General features: G+C 42.9%; 1 protein-coding gene across 4 annotated transcripts in view; it reads left to right on the forward strand.

The window, feature by feature from the left end:
* The window catches only part of MIPOL1 (mirror-image polydactyly 1), a 495,484-nt gene that overhangs the window by 427,593 nt on the left and 46,844 nt on the right, over positions 1 to 21,047 (forward strand). For all 4 annotated transcript variants that reach the window (XM_040333088.1, XM_040333091.1, XM_040333090.1 and 1 more), the window contains one exon: positions 15,987 to 16,217. In XM_040333088.1, the coding sequence (XP_040189022.1) occupies positions 15,987 to 16,217 (231 nt within the window). The remainder of the gene's footprint in view (positions 1 to 15,986; positions 16,218 to 21,047) is intronic.

The following is a 21,047-nucleotide window of genomic DNA, read 5'->3' on the forward strand; positions in this document are numbered from 1 at the left end:
GAGTAATCGCTGGGTACTCAGAAACTGGTATAGTATTTAAAATGTTCAGGAAATATAGAAATAAAGTGTGGGTCATTGAACTCATTGGCATCTACCAAAAGCGGCTAACAAACCTCATTCTTCAATATTTATTCTAAATAACCAAGGAGGGGACAGCTTGTGTAGTACTTCATGCAAACCATGCAAGTAAATTTAGGATCAAATCTTAATATACTTTAGTAATCTGAACTGAATCTTTTAGAGGCCTCTTTTCCATTGCATTTCCACAGTGGTCAATGTGCTCTAAGAGCTGCCTCCTCATAATGGAAAATATAAAGCTCTCAGCCTCCGACTGACATAAATAGATGTAATAATGTTAGCACTGTTTTTATGGAAGGAGGAAGGAAGGATGCAAGCAACTGATTGACTGCTGACCCCCCTCCCCCCACCCACCCATCTTTCATTGAATAAACCCCGCATGGCAGCACCTTCATCGCTTTCGTCATTGACTTTGGACAGCACTTTAAAGTATATTACTGAAAACCCCTTTCACATGTTTGTGTAGCAACAAGAAGCTGGGTTATTACTCTCTGTGCTCTCAGCAATTACAGGCAGTAATATATTCAGTGACATTCTGCAGGAATATTACTTTCTAATATTGTGTGCTGTAGCGCGCGTGCATATTAATCTCCCTCGGCGCCGGACTCAGCTGCTGCTGACATTTTATGAGGATGGGTAAACGGCATGTTTCATTTCACAGCTCAGGTCAAACTTTTTCTTTTTTTTTTTGTTGTTGGAGGTAAATACTGAATTGACAACTAGAGGCAAACTGCGTGCTCACCATGAATTTGCATTGACTAGCAAGGATTGCAGTGCATCTGACATTCTACTATGCAGTATAAAACTTAGTGAGATGTTCCTTTGTATAAAACCCATTGAGCAGGATGAGTTACTCTTCATGCTTTCAGCAATGTAACTATAGATAGACACCTTAAGCTGGCCATACAGATGATCTGGCTCTCCAATGCCTCATTGTATAGACCAGTGGACTCCAAACTGCAACCCTTTACTTTTTTTAATCCAGCATTTGGGGCACTATTTTCATCCACTGATATCAACAATGGGACATAATACACCCACTGACACCAATGAAGGGGCAAAATTCCTCCCAATGAGACCAAAGATGGGGCACTATTGCTCCCAATGACACCAGTGACGAGGCACAATTCCTCCCACTGACACCATTGACAGGAGGCTATTCCTCCCACTGAAATGGGGCATTGTTTATTCCCACTGACATTGGGACCTTTTCTACTCCCAATGGCAACAGTCCGGCCCCCCCCCCCCTTAAAGTGTTTGTAACCCTAAAAAAAATGGATCCTGTATCTTTAAAGCATGTTTTACAGCACAGTGTTCTGCCCTCCCCCCTGTAAACTGACCACGGTTTATCATGGCTGCTGAGCCCTGACACTGGTCAGTTTACATGCCTCTGTCATCCACTGCTCTCCTCTACCCTCTTTCTCCCCCCTCCACCTGCCTGTCAACTCCAATCTGCTCCCTGAGCCTCCCCTCCTGCTGGAAAAATAACAGTGTCTTCTTACTACAATCTCATCCGTTATATCAAAAGATGTGCCCCAGTGCATGTGTTTTGTAAGTAATAAGCCGCTGTATACCTTATTTTATAGTGCTGCTCGGCACATTGGTTGAAGCATGGAGTAGCGTTGGGAAATCTGGGCTGCCAGGTAGTACTTAGAGACATGGGGAATCCCCAAGCCCCCTTGTAATTTATGTATAAATAGAGTGGCCATAGAAATTATAGGGTGTTTATTAGCCCAGATAAAGCACATGATCCTGCTCTAGTTTAAAAAGAAAAGGTTTAGGGACCCGTAATGGTACGGTGTGGATATAGTACAAGAGTTTCGGTCCTGTCATTTTTACAGAGCAGATTCGGGCCATCCAGGACAGGTGTGCAAATTGCTAAATCTGCATAAGGGCAGTCAAAGATCGACCAGGGGGTAGTAACTAGCAGGGAATATTGAGGAGTAAGTGGTGGTCAGCCAAACTCCCAGATAGTCAATGTACATGGTTTCCCAACGAAAAGGGAAGTGGGACTGCAGGCGTGCCACCAGGTCAGAATCTAGGGAGACATTTAGAGCCACGGATATCTCCAAGTTAATACGGAGCCCCGACATGGACGAGAAATGTGTCATGAGGCGTAACAGATTGGGTAGAGTTGTACGGGGGTTAGTCAAGGTCAGAAGAGCTTCATCAGCAAAGAGGCTCTTGAACTCATGGCCTGCATAAGGAATTACAGTCACGTTTCGGTCTGTGCGAATGCTAGAGGTCCCAAGGCCAAAAGGAACAAAACTGAGGGCAGGGAGCACCTCTGTCTCTTGCCCCTGTGGTTAGAGAAGAGTGCAGAAAAGTACCCGACATATTTGACTGCAGCAGTAGGGGCAGAGTATAAAGCATGTATCCAGGTCAGCAAGGATTCCCCAAAACTGCAACGAGAGAAGACAAATTGCAGGTAGTCCCACGACAAGGTGTCGAAGGCCTTAAAAATATCTAAAGAAAGAAGGAAGCCCAAAAAAGATGAATGAGATAAAACCATTTTATGGACATATTAACCAGCCTGCCTCTCTGGGATGAACCCCACCTGATCCCTGTGGATCAAGTGGCCTATATATTGATTGATGCGTATGCTCAGGATTTTACCTAGGAACTTTAGGTCATCGTTCAGAAGGGATATCGGTCAGAAGGCCTGGGGTTCACTGGCAACCTCTGGCTTTTTTGGGACCAAGGAGCCTTGTTTTAAAGCTTTGAAATAGTTAGCAAGGTGAGGTGCTAACAATGCAGGGAATGTCTTATAGTAAAGACCGGAGAATCTGTTAGGGCCTGGAGCCTTGGTGGGGGTTTCAGGGACTTGATTCCCCGGAGAACTTCAGCTTCTGAGATGCTTGCGTTGAGAGCTTCATATGCTCCACCTGGTAGCGAAGGAAGGTTTAGTGCCTGGAAGAACAGCTCTGCTTTATGTAAGGGAAATGGACCTGGTTTAGCATAAAGTGAGGAAAGGAACTCGGAGAAACCAGATAAGCCTTGCTCAGGAATAGAGGTAAGACCCCCTGCTCTCGACTGGAGCCGAACAGGCTTGTACGGTTTTCCTACTGAATTCAGTTTCTCGGCTGGGGATGCACTTTGGAAGGCACATCTCACTGCTACACGTAGAAAGGCTTGCACCCTGGCGACAGAACTAGATCTTCTTCCCAACTCCCGAGCTGAAAAGGCCTTGCTGTGGTCCATGCACAAGCATTTCCTTCAGAAATGACACTTTGTGCAGAGACAGTTCTAAGCATGGGAAACATGCGCTGCTTCACAGGCATACTATACACCCCCCCAGGTATAAAATGTATTTCACTTTTATTGTTTCACTTTAAGCATTATTAAATTAACTGCTCCCGAAAAAACAACAATTTTTAATACTTTTTTTTGCATTGATACATGTCCCCCTGGGGCAGGACCCAGGTCCCCAAACACTTTTAAGGGCACTAACTTGCATATTCACCTTTAAAATTAGCACTTTAGATTTCAAACGTCCGAGTCCCATAGACTTTAATGGGGTTCTAAAGTTCACACAAACTTTTGGTCTGTTCGCAGGTTTTGGTGCGAACCGAACGGGGGGGGAGGTGTTCGGCTCATCCCTACCCAGGATCATGGTTCACATACTTACTATGGTTCCCACAGTGGTTGGGTCATCATCCAAAACATATCATAACTAGGCAGAACATAACGAACGCTACCTGTCATCAAAGTATTCACTGCTGTTATTTTCAGTTTTACAGCTTTCATTTAATTCCGGTCTAATGAAAAGATTGTTTCCTCTCCCATTATTCTTTATACTGATAACACTATAATATAAAAATATGATATATTACTCTTTAAAATCAGGACATGGAACTGAATATTCAAGCTTGTTTTTCCACTAGATTTGGGACTTTGGACTTGGAGAAGGCTATTCTCTAGTATTGTTTACTCCAGCTGGTGATAAGGTCATCAGATTTATGGACGCCCACTCGATGTCCTAGAATTAGAGACAGTGATAAGGAAGAACGGACCCTCTCTGCTCACATTGCATTATTTCCAGTTTCGCAATGCTTAGAAAACTAATCAGCATTACATTAGTGTGTCCAAAATCTGTTGCTAAAAATGGTTGGTGGTCAGAGATCCGCACATGATCCCCAGATCTTTAAAGCAGCAGTAAACCCAAAAGAAAACATTTATTATAATGTAGCTTACTAATTCTTAGGCCAGCCAAACATGAAGCGAAATTTGCTTGATTCCCCCTTCATCACAGATAGTGTTGACATTCCTTCCATTGAGCCATTGTATTCTCCCGGTAGGGGCAGGGAAAGTCATCCCCATCAGGAGAACATAGTGTACCAGCCGCTAGCGATGGTTGTACCCAAGTTGATTAATCAATCATCTTGGTACATTCAGCTTGTCCAAACATGGTTCAAATCTTGGCTGGTTCCTGCTGAACTGGCCTAGATGGCTGCATTAGTTGCCTTTTTTAGGTTTCTATTTTCATCTGGTCATCCAGCCAACAAGTCTGTTTTCACAGCACAAGCTATCCAGCATAATGTATCAATTTACATGGATGAGACGAACCACTTAACCCTGGCAGTGGTGATTACAATGATTAGCTTTTATTTATTCATGCAAAACCTTTATCCCAAAAGGGAAAATAATGTTTTCTGTAACTCATTATAAACTGTGAGCTGGAGTTTGGCTTTAATGTGTTAGTAGTTTTAAATCTTCTAATACATTTAATACTACCCTCCTCCTAGACCCCTAGACCAGTGATGGTGAGCCTTGGCACCCCAGATGTTTTGGAACTATATTTCCCACAATGCTCAACTACACTGCAGAGTGCATGAGCATCATGTGAAATGTAGTCCCAAAACATCTGGGGTGCCAAGGTTTGCCATTCTTGCCCTAGACCATGGGTGCTCAAGCTGTGGCCCTCCAGCTGTTGCTGAACTACCACTCTCATCATGCCTCTTTGAAAGTTATGCTTGTAATTTTCCGTGGCTTACAATGCCTCATGGGACTTGTAGTTCTGCAACAGCTGGAGGGCCACAGGTTGAGCACCCATGCCCTAGACTGACAAATCTGCTGTGCCTCCCATTCTCATTCCTCCAGAGTTGTGTCTCACTAATACAGGAAGTATGTTACTGGCCAGATAACCAGGTAAAAACAGAGGGGGGGGGAGTCAAAGGAAAGACAACTGATGCAGCCACCACACCTAATGATTGGTAAGCTGCAATATAATATTTTTTGGGGGTTTTATACTGATGATGATATGGCTGTGGTGCTCAGATTTTGTATTTTCCTTGGTCCTATGGGAAAAAAGGAACAAGCTTGAATTGGCTGCAGATGTTTTGAAACATGTTTAGGTTATAATTTGAATGTTAATCTTTGCACTAAAATGGAATCCATACCCAAGAACTGGCATATGTAACCCTTGTAACTGTCAGCTCCGGAATGGTAATCTAAGAACACTTCGATCCGTTATGGTTTTCCAGCATGCTTGTCCAACAAAAGCCGGCCAAACGCCCAGCTTCTGTCGAACTGACTGCCTTACACATGGGTCTATTGTCGGCTGGGTTTTATTGAACCGGCTGATGTCGACTGGCATTCGACCCTTCCTGTCACACTATGTTTTGTTTTAATAAAAGAGTCGTTAAAGTGGAATTCCTATTCTTGCTAAACTCAAAAGAGAAAGAATTTTTATAGGTACTATAATTTGTGTTTGCGATTATTCTGTTGACCTCCGAGGCTGAAGGCACTTGTGGTCATTCTGTCAGCAAATCCGCTCACCCCCATTTTTCCTCCCATCAATGAGTAATCAAACTTCCAGCCTTGTCATCTCTAATGTAAAAACTTACCAAGTGCTAGGGAAGAGGGGAGTAGGGGTTGTTAAACTACAGAGAGATTAGGACTTTGAAGATTAATTGTTCCACAGTGTTTATACTTAAAGACCTCCGTAATGGCTGGTTTTAGGGTCCATGCACACTGGATTTAAAAAACTCCAGTTCCCTAGACCAGGGGTCTCCAAATTTTCAAACAAAGGGCCACTTTATTGTCCTTCGGACTTTAGGAGGGCCAGATTGTGGCCAGCGTCGAGGGGCAGAAAATGTCCGGGACCCAGCTCCAGTGAGAATAAATGTGGCCTCAGTTGGTGGTCAGGAGGAGGAGGAGTAGGTCCCCTATCAGTAGAAGGAACAGTATCCCATCATTGACATTAGTAGAAAAAATAGTGTCCCATATCAGTGGGAGGAATAGTGCCCCATATCAGTGGGAGGAATAGTGCCCCATATCAGTGGGAGGAATAGTGCCCCATATCAGTGGGAGGAATAGTGCCCCATATCAGTGGGAGGAATAGTGCCCCAAATCAGTGGGAGGAATAGTGCCCCAAATCAGTGGGAGGAATAGTGCCCCAAATCAGTGGGAGGAATAGTGCCCCATATCAGTGGGAGGAATAGTGCCCCATATCAGTTGGAGGAATAGTGCCCCAAGGGCCGCATAAAGGCTAGCAAAGGGACACATCTGGCCCTCGGGCCGCAGTTTGGAGACCCCTGCCCTAGACAGAAAAAAACGCTTGTTTGGAGTGTTTTTGTACATAGTTTAGCATTTTTTGCTGCCTGAAAGCTCCAACAAAAATACAAACAAGAAGGTTTTTTTTCCCTGCCTGTAAACTTTGAGCTCATATGTCTGTAATCGTCCTGTGCATGGACACATAGGATAACATCGAGCTGCTTCTACGGGCAGAATACAAAACACCTAGAGAAGCAGCGATTTTTAAGTCAGTGTCCATGGACCCGCTTATTCACTACTGCAGTCTTTATCCATTCCGATGAAGAGTTTGTAACCCGTCTTAGAATAAGTCCAGTTTGGTGCCATAGACACGTAGTAAAATACATTTTGGCCTTAATTTATGAAGAAATTTGGTTTATTGCATATGTTTTATAACAGAAAGTAGAAAATATTATTTTTATCAAATTTTTCATTATTTTTTTGTTGATGTAATTAAAATAAATAAAAACCCAGTTGTGAAAAAATACCACCAAAAGAAAGGTCTACTTGTGTGCCGGTATACTGCAGAGCCACTGTGATTAAATATATTTAACCATCTCAGAGCTTAACCATTCTCCAAGAAATACAGCCCTGAAGAATGGGGAGAGGTTCCCCTGAAATGCGTTATACACTTTTATCTTTAACAAACTATAAAAATCATCAAATTCGATTTTTTTTTCGACACTAGGCGCTCCTCTTTAATCACCCAAGTTTTTCCTGTGGTAATGGCCCCATTGCCATTTTTCAGAAAGGTAGCTGTCCTAAACTCAATTGGAGTCTATCGCCTACCACCTACAATTGGGATATAACCCATTGGAAGCGATTCCTTCTACGCCCCCCCATATAGTAGCCTCCAGCTGCACCAGCCCAGTGCTGTCTTCCACCCAAGCTTGATATTCGATTATCTATAGCCTAAAGTATTGTTCTCTTCTGCTAAGATCTTTCGTTATTTTGTATGTGTTGTGTAGCATTGCACATTCTGTTTATCCCAAGCCTGTCCTCAATTATCTGTAAGTAATGTTTTTTGATTCTTCATTAAACCTCCAAAATGATATTTCAGTTATAGTTGGCTCCCACACTCGAAGTCCCCAAAATAAATAAGAAACTGTTAAATTCCTCATTATTGACCAATAACTGAAATTTCATGTTAAAGATATACGGCTGTATACAAAAAGGGCTCTTTAAATGAATTTATGTTTTTGAGTCCTTTACAATGTTTTTGATTTACAGCTCTGTGTTCCTACTGGAAGAATGCAAAAGTCAATAAATGTATTTCAGCAAGATTTTTTTCCTTGTTCTGAAGCAAAATAGAGGCAACCTTGGAGTAATGTGATTTCACAGACCTTGTTTAGTATGAACTTTAAACTCTTTAGTGACCGAAATAGTGTTGCAATTTCACTAACAGGAAGCCAGAGCTGCATCACACGTTCATCAAGGGCTAAACTTTGTAACTTCAAATTAGAATGTACTGTGCTGATAGAACAAGAGAGATTACTTTGAAGATATGCAGGTGAGACTACTAAAAAAGAGTAGCAAGAAAATATAGTAAATTATATAAAAGTCAATATAATAATGTAAGTATAAAGCACAAAAATACAAAAACAATCCACAGCAACGAATAAGTAAATTAAGTAAAGTTACCGGTAATTACATGGGAATGTTTTAGATTTTTATAAGTGTAAAGTCTAAAAATGGTGCAGGTAACAAACACTAATGCTTATATGCTTTTAAATGCTGGAGGGTTCATGGTGCCGACCAAACAAAATAACAACATTTCTGCTACTTCTGGTGCCACAATGGTTTAGAGCAGGGGTCGGAAACCTTTTTGGCTGAGAGAGCCATGAACGCCACATATTTTAAAATGTAATTCCGAGCCATACAATATGTTTAAAACTATAATATCCACATCTCCCCCCACTGTAATATCCACATCTCCACCCACTGTAATATCCACATCTCCCCCACTGTAATATCCACATCTCCCCGCTGTAATATCCACATCTCCCCGCTGTAATATCCACATCTCCCCCCACTGTAATATCCACATCTCCCCCCACTGTAATATCCACATCTCCCCCTACTGTAATATCCACATCTCCACCCACTGTAATATCCACATCTCCCCCACTGTAATATCCACATCTCCACCCACTGTAATATCCACATCTCCCCCACTGTAATATCCACATCTCCACCCACTGTAATATCCACATCTCCCCCACTGTAATATCTACTTCTCCACCCACTGTAATATCCACATCTCCCCCACTGTAATATCCACATCTCCACCCACTGTAATATCCACATCTCCTCCCACTGTAATATCCACATCTCCCCCACTGTAATATCCACATCTCCCCCCCACTTTAATATCCACATCTCCACCCACTGTAATATCCACATCTCCACCCACTGTAATATCCACATCTCCCCCACTGTAATATCCACATCTGCCCCCACTGTAATATCCACATCTCCCCCACTGTAATATCCACATCTCCCCCACCGTATACGATTGTGTGCTTGCTTACCACTACACAAGCAGGCAGATCCACGAGCAGTTGAGGCGGCTGATGATGACATCAGCACGCCGCTCACCTAGGCCGCCGTCGGGTGTACCAAGATGGCCGCCGCTCCGGAGCTAGGCCGAAGCCACTGCCTTTCCTATGGGCTCAATCTGCCGATCGGCACACCACGCGATCCGTGGATTGAGAGGCGAGAGCCAGATGCAGCCATCAAAAGAGCCACATCTGGCTCGCGAGCCATAGGTTCCCGACCCCTGGTTTAGGGCTTGCCGTTGAACCCTCTGTTGGCATACAGTAAATGTCCTGTCCACTCCATGGCTGCTGAGAGAAAATCACCTCCCAGTGTCACATGACTGCATCACATTTTACCAGCATTGACAATCCCAAATCCTATGCTGCTTCTTTTGAAATAGGATGCAGACCAACAGAATTACATGACCTGTTTTTAGGAGTTGGCACTATCACAATTTTTTTAACTAGGGAAAGTTTTTAAAACATCTAAACTCCACAAACACTTAATATATTGAAACTTACTAGTCCTTAGTTGTGGAGCTGCATTATGTTCTTTTTCATTTTTATTTTTTTTATTCTATACAAGTTTGAGCGAACAATCTGTCGGGAAAAAATCCCCGGTTTTGATGTCGGAATGTCCGAACGTATGTACGCGGCATTAGAGTGTAAATCACACACAACCATAAGTGGTCACAGATTTCCACTATAAGCGTGTTCAATACAGTATCAATAGTACTGAGAAGTGGCCAATGGATACCGGACCAAATTATTAAATGGGTAAGTATACAGTCCTCTTGAGTATAGAGTCAAATGGAATATCTGAATATGTAAATACTGCGCCTTTCACATAGGGGGAGACCTATTGGGGTTGGGGCTCAAGTTGGTATTGCAGCATACATAGGGGAAATATGTGCCCCCTTTGGTGCTACACCCCTGTGTATGGCTTTCCTTGCTGTGTGTGTAATTTTTGACCATAGTGACAAGAAAAATCAAAGGCAAAGTTTTGAAAATAACTGGATACTTATATTTAGGTAAAAAATAGATAGATACTTATATACCCTGTTTCCCCAAAAATAAAACCTACCCCTAAAATATGACCTAGCGTAATTTTCCAGGAGGACTGCAATATAAGCCCTACCCTGAAAATAAGCCCTAGTTTAAAATGCTTGTAAAATCCTATAACCCACTCTATTACAGTAGTACACAATGTACAATATGTGTGTTTCTGTAATATAAATGCAGGGAAGAGAGCTCCGGCAGGTCACAAAAGTGCAGAGCGGTGCTATAATGAAGGTATTTGGCACAATTATATTACAGAAATACACACATTGTACAATATATACTACAGTAATAGAGTGGATTACAAGATTTTACAAGCATTTTAACTAAGTTCACACTGGGGAGAGAGGGGAAGAGAAGACAGCACATTACATGGTAAGACCTACCCCAAAAATAAGCCCTACTGTGTCTTTTGTTGCCAAAATTAATATAAGACCCGGGCTTATTTTCGGGGAAACACGGTATAGGTAAAGTTGATCCAGGTAATGTTTGCTTGCCTAACTGTTAATATGGTCCTCAGTCAGGAAAATGTTATTTGTTGTAATGTGTATATGTTAGGAAAAATTTAATCTGGAATAAGAACGTTCATGGTTGCAAACATTTGTTATAAATAATTATGTAAGAAACACTGCAAAAAATGTTTCTGTAAAGTGCAAGCAAAATTGGATTTATAAGTAGATTATATTTCAAATTGTATCTATCTATCTATCTATCTATCTATCTATCTATCTATCTCTCTACACAGTATATATATATAATCTTACCCCATAGAGCCGTATTGGCTGCTGAAAACATATAGCCAGATTCAGGTACAGTTACGACGGCGTATCCGTAGATACGCCGTCGTAACTCCGAATCTGCGCCGTCGTATATTTAAGCGTATGCTCAAACTGAGATACGCTTAAATGTTGCTAAGATACGACCGGCGTAAGTCTCCTACGCCGTCGTATCTTAGCTGTCTATTTACGCTGGCCGCTAGGGGCGTGTACGCTGATTTACGCCTAGAATATGTAAATCGGCAAGATACGCCTATTCACGAACGTACGCTCGCCCGTCGCAGTAAAGATACGCCGTTTACGTAAGGCGTTTTCAGGCGTAAAGATAAACCACCAAAAAGATGGCGCAGCCAATGTTAAGTATCGTCAAATTTTTCACGTTTTACATCGTTTGCGTAACTCGTCCGTGAATGGGGCTGGGCGTAAGTTACGTTCACTTCGAAAGCATTGACTTTTTGCAACGTGATTTGGAGTATGCGCACTGGGATACGTCCACGGACGGCGCATGCGCCATTCGTTCGAAGCGTCATTTACTTGAGGTCACGAATAATTTCCATAAAACACGCCCACCTCTTCCACATTTGAATTAGGCGGGCTTACGCTGGCAAATTTGCGCTACGCCGCCGCAACTTACGGAGCAAGTGCTTTGTGAATACTGCACTTGCCTCTCTAACTTGCGGTTTGTGCGGGCGTAACGTATGTTATTTACGTTACGCCCGCACAAAGTTAAGCCGCCGTACGTGAATCTACCTAAATGTGTATATATAAATATGCTTTTAAATATGCAGTATACTTATGAGTTTGAATAAAATTTGCTTTACTTTTGAGAATCCATTCAAGAAGCAGGGCTACACAACATTTTTAAGGGCCTTTAAACAAAATAGTTGATTCAATGATGGCATCATAGAATGCCCTAACGAACCATTTTTCTAAATTTCATTTTGAACATTTGAATGAAATTCTAGCCGTGTATACGCAGTGTAATAATGCTAATTGTAGACACCGCAAGGCATATGCGGCTTTTGTTCTTTATGAACATTTTAGGTTAGATCAAGTTCACTTGATGTTGATGGTGGCTGTGAATGGTCAAATAATAATGATTGAAATGATCACTGTATGTGTGGTATCAGAACAACTATAAAAAAAATCAGCACCTGCACAAGAAATAAGTAAGAGGTTTGGATCTTTTTAGTTGTTTTTTAAATGCATGTGTGTTGATAAAGTAGAAGTGAATAGAGACAACCACACTATATTGCCAAAAGTATTGTGACGCCTGCCTTTACACGCACATGAACTTTAATGGCATCCCAGTTTTAGTCCGTAGGGTTCACTACCTTTGCAGCTATAACAGCTTCAACTCTTCTGGGAAGGCTGTCCACATGGTTTAGGAGGGTGTCAGATATGGATGTTCGAGTTTGGGCTGGAGGAACTTGACTGGCCTGCACAGAGTCCTGATCTCAACCCGATAGAACATCTTTGGAATGAATTAGACCAATGACTGCGAGCCAGGCCTTCTCGTCCAATATCAGGGCCTGACCTCACAAATGCGCTTCTGGAAGAAGGGTCGAACATTCCCATAAACATACTCCTAAACCTTGGACAACCTTCCCACTACAGTTGAAGCTGTTATAGATGCAAATGTTGGGCCAAATCATCATTGAAACCTACGGACTAAGACTGGGATGCCATTAAAGTTCATTTCATGTACGTGTAAAGGCAGGCGTCCCAATACTTTTTGCAATATATCGTATTATGTGATGTTACCGAATGGGCAGTAATAGGAAAATTGCACAGTATGTACTGAATTGCAGATAGAGAAGGCCGATGTCTCATACGACGCAGCTCCTCCTGCAGATGTTTTTACAAATGAGGTCAATGAAGAAAAGCTTTGGCATTTTCTGCAAGGTACCTATAACACATAGTCCTGGAAGACTGTGTCTGTGTCTTAGGTTATAAATTCCTTTACAGGAAGGTATTCATTGTAGTCATGAATAATGCATTGTATTTCATCACTAGACTTTCCTTGCCATAAAAGTTGCATGTACATCCAATGAGTCACCCAGAACACTTGCTAACATACCCTTCCCGGAGACACATAAAATAATTGTACTTTGCATGCTATTGATATCTGTATGTGGGGGAAAAGTGACCATCCAAAAGGAGCCAGGAGTCTGGAGTGGCAATATCTTGCCTGTTTATTATTAACCCTGTAGACATAGATAGTGGACTGCAGTACGTTTGCTTCTATCTGTGTAAAATAATTAAAGGTTGTGAAAGCCAGTGAAGCACACATTATGTACAGTGCCTTGCAAAACTATTCACCCCCTTGGCATTTTTCGTATTTTGTTGCCTCACAACCTGGAATTAACATGGATTGTTTGAGGATTTGCATCATTTAATTTACATAACATGCCCACAACTTTGAATTTTTTTTTTTTATTATTGTGAAGCAAACAACAAATAGGACAAAATAACAGAAAAAGTCAATGTCACCCCCCTAAAGTCAATACTTTGTAGAGCCACCTTTTGCGGCTATCAGGCCCCGTACACACGAGGGGATCTCCGCTGGAAACGGTCCGCCGTACCGTTTCCAGCAGAGATTCCTCCTCCGGATTTGGATCCGATGGCTTGTACACACCATCGGATCCAAATCCATGCGGAATTCATCCGCGGTGACGTGTCGCGCCGTCGCCGCGACGATGACACGGCGACGTGCGCGACGCTGGAAGGTAAGTACTTCCACGCATGCGTCGAATCATTACGACACATGCGAGGGAGGGGAGCGGACAGATTGATCCGGTGAGTCTGTACAGACCACCGGATCAATCCGCTGGAGCTGATTCAAGCGGATAGATTTCTTAGCATGCTAAGAAATTTATATCCGCTTGAAATCGATCGGCCCGAGGAATCTCCGCGGATAAATATCCGCTAGGCCATACAGACGACCGGATTTGTCCGCTGGAACTGATCCGCGGATCAATCCCAGCGGATAGATCCGGTCGTGTGTACGGGGCCTCACAGTTCCAAGTCGCTTTGGCTAAGTCTCTATGAGCTTGCCACATCTTACCACTGGGATTTTAGCCCATTCCTTCTTGCAAAACTGCTCCAGGTCCTTCAAGTTGGTTGGTTTGCGCTTGTGAACAGCAATCATTAAGTCTGACCACAGATTTTCTTTTGGATTGAGGTCTGGACTTTGACTAGGCCATTCCAACACATTTACATGTTTCCCCTTAAACCACTCAAGTGGTGCCTAAGCAGTGTGTTTGCTGGAATGTGAACCTCCATCCTAGCCTCAAATCACACACAGAGTGGTACAGGTTTTGCTCATGAATATCCGTGTATTTAGAACCATCCATCTTTTCCTCAACACTGACCGGTTTCCCGATCCCGACTTCTGAAAAATGGGGTGATTTGATGTGTTGGGTTTGCGCCAGACATAGAATTTTCTTTGATGGCCAAAAAGTAAAATTTTAGTCTCACTAGTCCAGAGCACCTTCCTCCATACATTTTGGGAGTTTCCCACATGCCTTTTTGCAAACTCAAAATGTGCCATTTTGTTTTTTTCTGAAAGTAATGGCTTTCTTCTGGCCACTCTGCCATGAAGCCCAACTCTATGGAGCGTCCGGCTTATTGCTGTCCTATGTACAGGTACTCCAGTCTCTGTTGTGGAACTCTGCAGCTCCTCCAGGGTTACCTTAGGTCTCTGTGCTGCCTCTCTGATTAATGCCCTCCTTGCCCGGTCCGTGAGTTTTTGTGTGCGGCTGTTTCTTGGCAGGTTTGCTGTTGTGCCATGTTTTTTCCATTTGGTTATGATAGATTAGATCATGGGTCTTCAAACTACGGCCCTCCAGTTGTTTAGGAACTACAATTCCCATCATGCCCAGTCATGTCTGTGAATGTCAGAGTTTTACAATGCCTCATGGGATGTGTAGTTCCGAAACAGCTGGAGGGCCGTAGTTTGAGAATCCCTGGATTAGATGGTGCTCCTAGAGATCATCAAAGATTTCGATATAACCTAACCCTAATTGGTAAAAATGTAGGCACTTGTTTCCCAGAGCTCAGCAAAGGGGGCCATTCAAATCTGATCAAAGATGGTGTCATGGAAATTTGAAAAGGAAAACTTTGTGGGTGGTGAACTGACAGTTTGTTTGAATTGTTCACTTATTGGACTTAAAGCGATTGTAAAATAACAAACATATTATACTTGCCTCCACTGTGCAGTTCGTTTTGCAAAGTGGGGCCCCGATCCTTGTCTTCTGAGCTCTAATTTATCCCAAAGGTGTTCTATCCAGTTGTGGTCGGGACTCTGTACAGGCCAGTTAAGTTCCTCCACCCCAAAATCCCTCATTCATGTCTTTATGGAGCTTGCTTTGTGCACTGGTGTGCAGTCATACTATTCCCAAACTGTTAAACATTGTCCAAAATGTCTTGTTATGCTGACACCTTAAGAGTTCCCTTCACTGGAACTAAGGGGGCAAGCCCAACACCTAAACAAACAACCCCCACATCGTATGATTTGGACCAGTGCACAAAGAAAGGGCTATAAAGACACGGATGAGCGAGTTTGGGGTGGAGGAATTTGACTGGCCTGCACAGTCCTGACCTCAACCCGATAGAAGTCCTTTGAGATGAATTAGAGCGGAGACGGCGAGACAGGCCTTCTCGTCCACAGTAATGCGCTTCTGCAAGAATAGTCAAACATTCCCATAGACACACTCCTAAACCTTTTGGGACAAAAAGGGTGGGCCAACTCAATATTGAACCCTATGGACGAAGACCGGGATGTTCATGTGCATATAAAGGCAGGTATCCCAATACTTTTGGTAATATAGTGTATGTGTATGTATTAGCGGTTTTAACATCTTCATCTTTAAATTTCCCATGTATAGAATATGAATATATTACATGTTTAGTACGTTTCACAGGTTTATTCAGTTTGATTTTGCTTGTCAAACTTTTTATTCAAAACCTACTAAATATCCTGACATTTTAATTTCCTCAGTTTGCACCAGTCCCTTTCTCAAGAAGTAAATCTGAAGGAGCAGTTTTCTCAGGCAATGACTCTGTACGATGAAGCTCTGCAGAATCGGGAGGAGCTCCTCAGCATCAACCAGAAACAAAATCAAGAGCTGGGCCTCCAACTGCGAGAAATGCAGACCCAGAATGTGGAGCTACAAGAATCCCTGCGCAGGGCATCTTCTACACAACAGGAAATGGAAGAGAGAGGGCACAAGTAAGACAACTGATACTTTTAGATTATTTTCAGTATATAGCTTTGGTAGTGTTTCACAAATATACCTTCAAAGTAGAGTTATAATCAGGACACTGTGTTTTAAATGGTTTAAATGCCCATTTTTTTATATAGCTAATGCACATGTATTGTGCATGAAAGGGGTTGGCATAGCCCCCAACTGTCCTTGATTTAGAGGGACTGTCCCTGATTTCGAGGGACTCTCCCTGATTTGGAACAAAGCACCCGCTGTCCCTGCTTCCTCTTCATTTGCCCCTTATTTTGGTCTGATCTATGTATTTGTATATAAAATGCACTTTTTATCTTTCAAATGGTTTTCCCAGTTCTAATCCTTTCATCCAATTTCTAAATTGCTGCATGTGTACATTTCAAAAGCTAGTATAAAGGAATAGTAGTGGCAAAAGAAAAACACTTGTGGTGTTCGCTAACCTTTTTTTTGTATAATTCTCCTATAAGGGGGAGTGGCAGGGGATGTGTCCTATGCTCACACACTTTTGCTAATAGGTTAGGAGGTATGGGTTGGTCCCTGAGGCGTAGCTTGAAGCTTGTGGGCCCTGATGCAAAAGTTGACCTGGCCCCCGGGCTATTCTCACCCTGTGCTCCTCTCCATTCTCTATCCAGCCAATGAGAATGGAGGGATGTGGACCGTGAAAAGCAAAGTGGAAGCCCAGTACTGGAGCGTGGCTGTGGGGCCCTTGGGCAGATCGGAGCTGGACTTTGTGGAGGATATGATAATGTGACAGGGAGGGTGGAGGGGCCCCCTGGAGCTAGGGGTGGGGTTGCGATTGTGACCCCTGCAACCCCTTATGCTATGCCCATGGTTGGTTCTTTTTTTTTCTGCGGTTTCAAGCTCAAATTTTAAAGCTTAACTCTAGGCAGATTTAAAACACACAAATTAGTGTAACTTTGTAATCATTAATACATCATTAAAAGGGTTGTAAAGGTTTGTGTTTTTTCACCTTAATGCATCCTGGCAATCACGGGCAGCCCCGGCCCCCCTTGTTTTACTTACCTGAGCCTGTTCACCTCCTCTTCTCCACGAAGTCTCTGCGTTAAATGAATAGATAGATAGCAGCTCAGCCATTGGCTTCCGCTGCTATTAATCAAATACAATGAGCGACCACTGGGGGGGATGGGGCCAAGTCATACACTCGGCGGCTATGGCCGCTGAGTATATAACATAGGAGCGCACCCGCAAGGTAACCCCCTCAGGAGAGAGCTTCCCAGAGGGGGTTAACTATTGCAGGGAGGAGCCGCAAGAGCCACCGTGGGACCCCAGAACAGAAAGATCAGGGCCACTCTGTGAAAAATGAACTGCACAGTGGAGGTAAGTATAACATGTTTGTTATTTTTATTTATTTTTTAAACTGAACCTTTACAACCACTTTAAAAGTATATTTTACTGCAAGCTTTGTAAGGACCTAAATGTGACCAGGTATTTGTGACTTGCAGTTCCTGTTTTGCAAATGGGGTATACGATTAAGATTTAGCAAAAGGAGCCAATCAGTTTATGTGCTGACAAGGAGCATGCCGATAGGAGGAGAAAGCAGAGTGAGGCCCCGTACACACGTCCGAGGAACTCGACGTGCCAAACACATCGAGTTCCTCGTCAAGTTCAGTGTGGAAGCCGCCGAGATCTCGGCGGGCCGACTTTCCTCATTGAACAACGAGGAAATAGAGAACATGTTCTCTTTTCAGCCCGACGAGTTCCTCGACGGCTTCCTCGATGAAAAGTGTACACACGACCGAGTTTCTCGGCAGAATCCAGCTCCGACCGAGTTTCTGGCTGAATTCTGCCGAGAAACTCGGACGTGTGTATGGGGCCTGAGAGAGAGAGATGAGGTGTTACTGTCCAGTAACAGGATGGGGCTAGTCCAGAATGACCTTGGATCAGTGGAAGTAGGTTGGAAAATTCTTGGCATTAGATTGAGGACATCTGTTGGCAGACAAAAATACTGTAAGGGGTAAATCTCGGACTTGAAGCTCAATATTTGATAACACGCTGGTTGTGATATTTTATTTTTTAATGGACTATTCATTTTTATTGTGTAATTTTTGGCTGGAGTTCTGCTTTAAATTAGTCGCTATTATTTCAAGATTAAAACACATAAAACACATTTTTGCAGAAGCCCAACCATAACTCGTTTTCTTTAAGGGCCATCATTCTGTAAAACTTATAAATAGGGTTATTATTAAACAGCTAATATATTGATATATTGTTCTGTATTTAATGTGGATATTCTGGGTTTGGTTTTTAAAAACTTCACCTGTGTACAGTGGAATTTATCTTTGTTTTTACATTATTACGGAAAAAACACAAATGAGTAATTTCAATAAAGTAAAACTAACCTGGCCCAAAAAGTCTTCTATGTGAGTATGTTGATTTTAAAATTGGTCCCGTGTCCCCATAGGGCCCTGTGGGAGCCCAGGTTGTACAAGGGGCCTTGGCTTCTCTCTGATTCATTTCACATGGATATCCGGAATATTTGGTAGTTTTGCATTAACACAGTTATTTCACACATCTTTGCCTTTCAAGAAACCCACTCGCCGGATGCACCTGACACCCCAGCGGTAGGTAAAACTGTACTTGTGGATTGGGAGCCAATAGTTTCAGCTGATTATCTTTTTACTGGAGCCTAGCTCACGATGCTAACAGGATGAGGATTCTTTAAAGCGGTGTTTCACCCTAAAAAAACAAGTTTCTAGCATGCCATTCAGCATACTAGCGCGAGCTACAGTATGCCTTTATATTTTTTTTGGCGCCGTACTCACAGTTTAATCGCGTAGTAAAGTTTCAGACTCCCCGCGGGGAATGGGCGTTCCTATGCAAAGGGAACGTGATTGACGGCCGGTTATGGCGCGTCACGCTTCCCGAAAATAGCCGTAATAGGTCTCGGCTCTTCACGGCGCCTGCGCACAGACATCGGAGCTGACTGCGCAGGCGCCGTGAAGAGCAAACTCCTATTTCGGCTATTTTCGTGAAGCGTGACGCAGGTAAATGCATTGGACACGGAAGTCATTAAAGCGGAGTTCCAGCTTTTTTTATGTTTATTATTATACAAAAAGTGTAGTTGCTGGCTTTTAATAAACAGACACTTACCTGCTCCACTGTCCAGTGACACAGCCGCCCGGAGGGTCGCTCCTCTCCGCCGGCGCCTTCATTCTGACTGTGGGCACCCGGCCGTGACAGCTTTCGGCTTCACGGCCGGGCACTCACTGCGCATGCACAAGCGGCACTGCGCTCTAGGAGTGGACAGGCGATTGCCTGGGACCTGTCATGTGTCCCAGGTGATCGTCTACAGGAAGGGGCCGCCTAAGGCGATATGACAAGTTGCCTAAGCGGTCCCTGGGCAGAAGGAGGAAGTGGGACAGGAAGTTCCACTCCTACCGAAAAACCCCCACTCCCCTCCCAAAAAAATTACATGCCAAACGTGGAATGTAAGGGGGTGAGGAGTGGTTTAAGCTGAAGTTCCACTTTTGGGTGGAACGCCACTTTAACTATGTGAACTACACCATTTATTTTATATGACATTTATTTTTGTACTATGCACATACTGTATGCAGTGCTAACCATGTAGGAGCTGCTGGATAGGATGGGTCCTCTGTTCTTTGCCTTGACTATTTACAAAAACCTCAGCCCCTCTTACAGACCAAAGTAATTGTACAAACATACACTATAACAGGAAATCGCTGAAAGTAATACTTAGTACCTAGTAGTAGTGCTATATCAAAGAAACCAGGAAGTAAAGGCAAACTTAATACATAGTCACCCAATATTGTTGGTAACTAGGTAAGCATAACATGGATTAACAATGGTAACAACACAATTTAGCATACTAAGTGATTAACTGAAAGGACTGAGCCATGGATGCTCAACCTGTGGCCTTCCAGCTGTTGTGGAACTACAATTCCCATCATGCCTCTGCCTTTGGTCAGCCTTGCAATGCCTCATGGGACTTGTAGTTCTGCAACAGTTAGCAGGCTACAGGTTGAGCACCCATGGACTAGGCAAAAGATGACATTTGACGTCCAGATCAGCAAGGCCACCTCAAGTGCAGCAGTGAGCAGTAGAAAAGTTTAATTTACTGAATGTTTGGCACTAGTATACTGCTAGAGTGCATCTATGGTAACGATGCTAGTCCAAGACCAACTGGGTATGCACTGTCCAAAAGAAAAAAAAGGATGGTAGCAGAGAGGGTAGGGGAATAATCGGACTTGCAGAATAATTATTATGGGAGGGCCAATCCTTTGAGATGTTCTTCTGCCGGCTATCATTAGGACCCTTTATGAGCATCTTTGCACTTAATGACAGTCCCAGTTAACTTCATACAGTATAGGTACAGGGGTAATGTAGATGTGGTTCAGATGTGGTAATGGTTCAGTATAATGAGACATAAGGTGGGTATACAGTGCTTTGAAAACGTATTCATACCCCTTGAAATTTTCCACATTTTGTCATGTTACAACCAAAAATGTAAATATATTTTATGTGATAGACAAACACAAAGTGGCACATAATTGTCAAGTGGAAGGAAAATGATAAATGGTTTTCCTTTTTTTTTTTTACAAATAAATATGTGAAAAGTGTGGTGTGAATTTGTATTCAGCCCCCTTTACTCTGATGCCCCTAACTAAAATCTAGTGGAACCAATGGCCTTCAGAAGTCACCTAATAAGTAAATAGTGTCCACCTGTGTCTAATTTAATCTCAGTATAAATACAGCATCCAATTTACAATAGTGTGAACCTGGCCTAAAGCAGGGTTAGTTTATATAAAATATCCCAAGCTTTGAACATCTCACAGAGCACTGCT

Source organism: Rana temporaria, chromosome 13 (assembly GCF_905171775.1).
Source record: "Rana temporaria chromosome 13, aRanTem1.1, whole genome shotgun sequence".
Classification (NCBI taxonomy): Eukaryota; Metazoa; Chordata; class Amphibia; order Anura; family Ranidae; genus Rana; species Rana temporaria.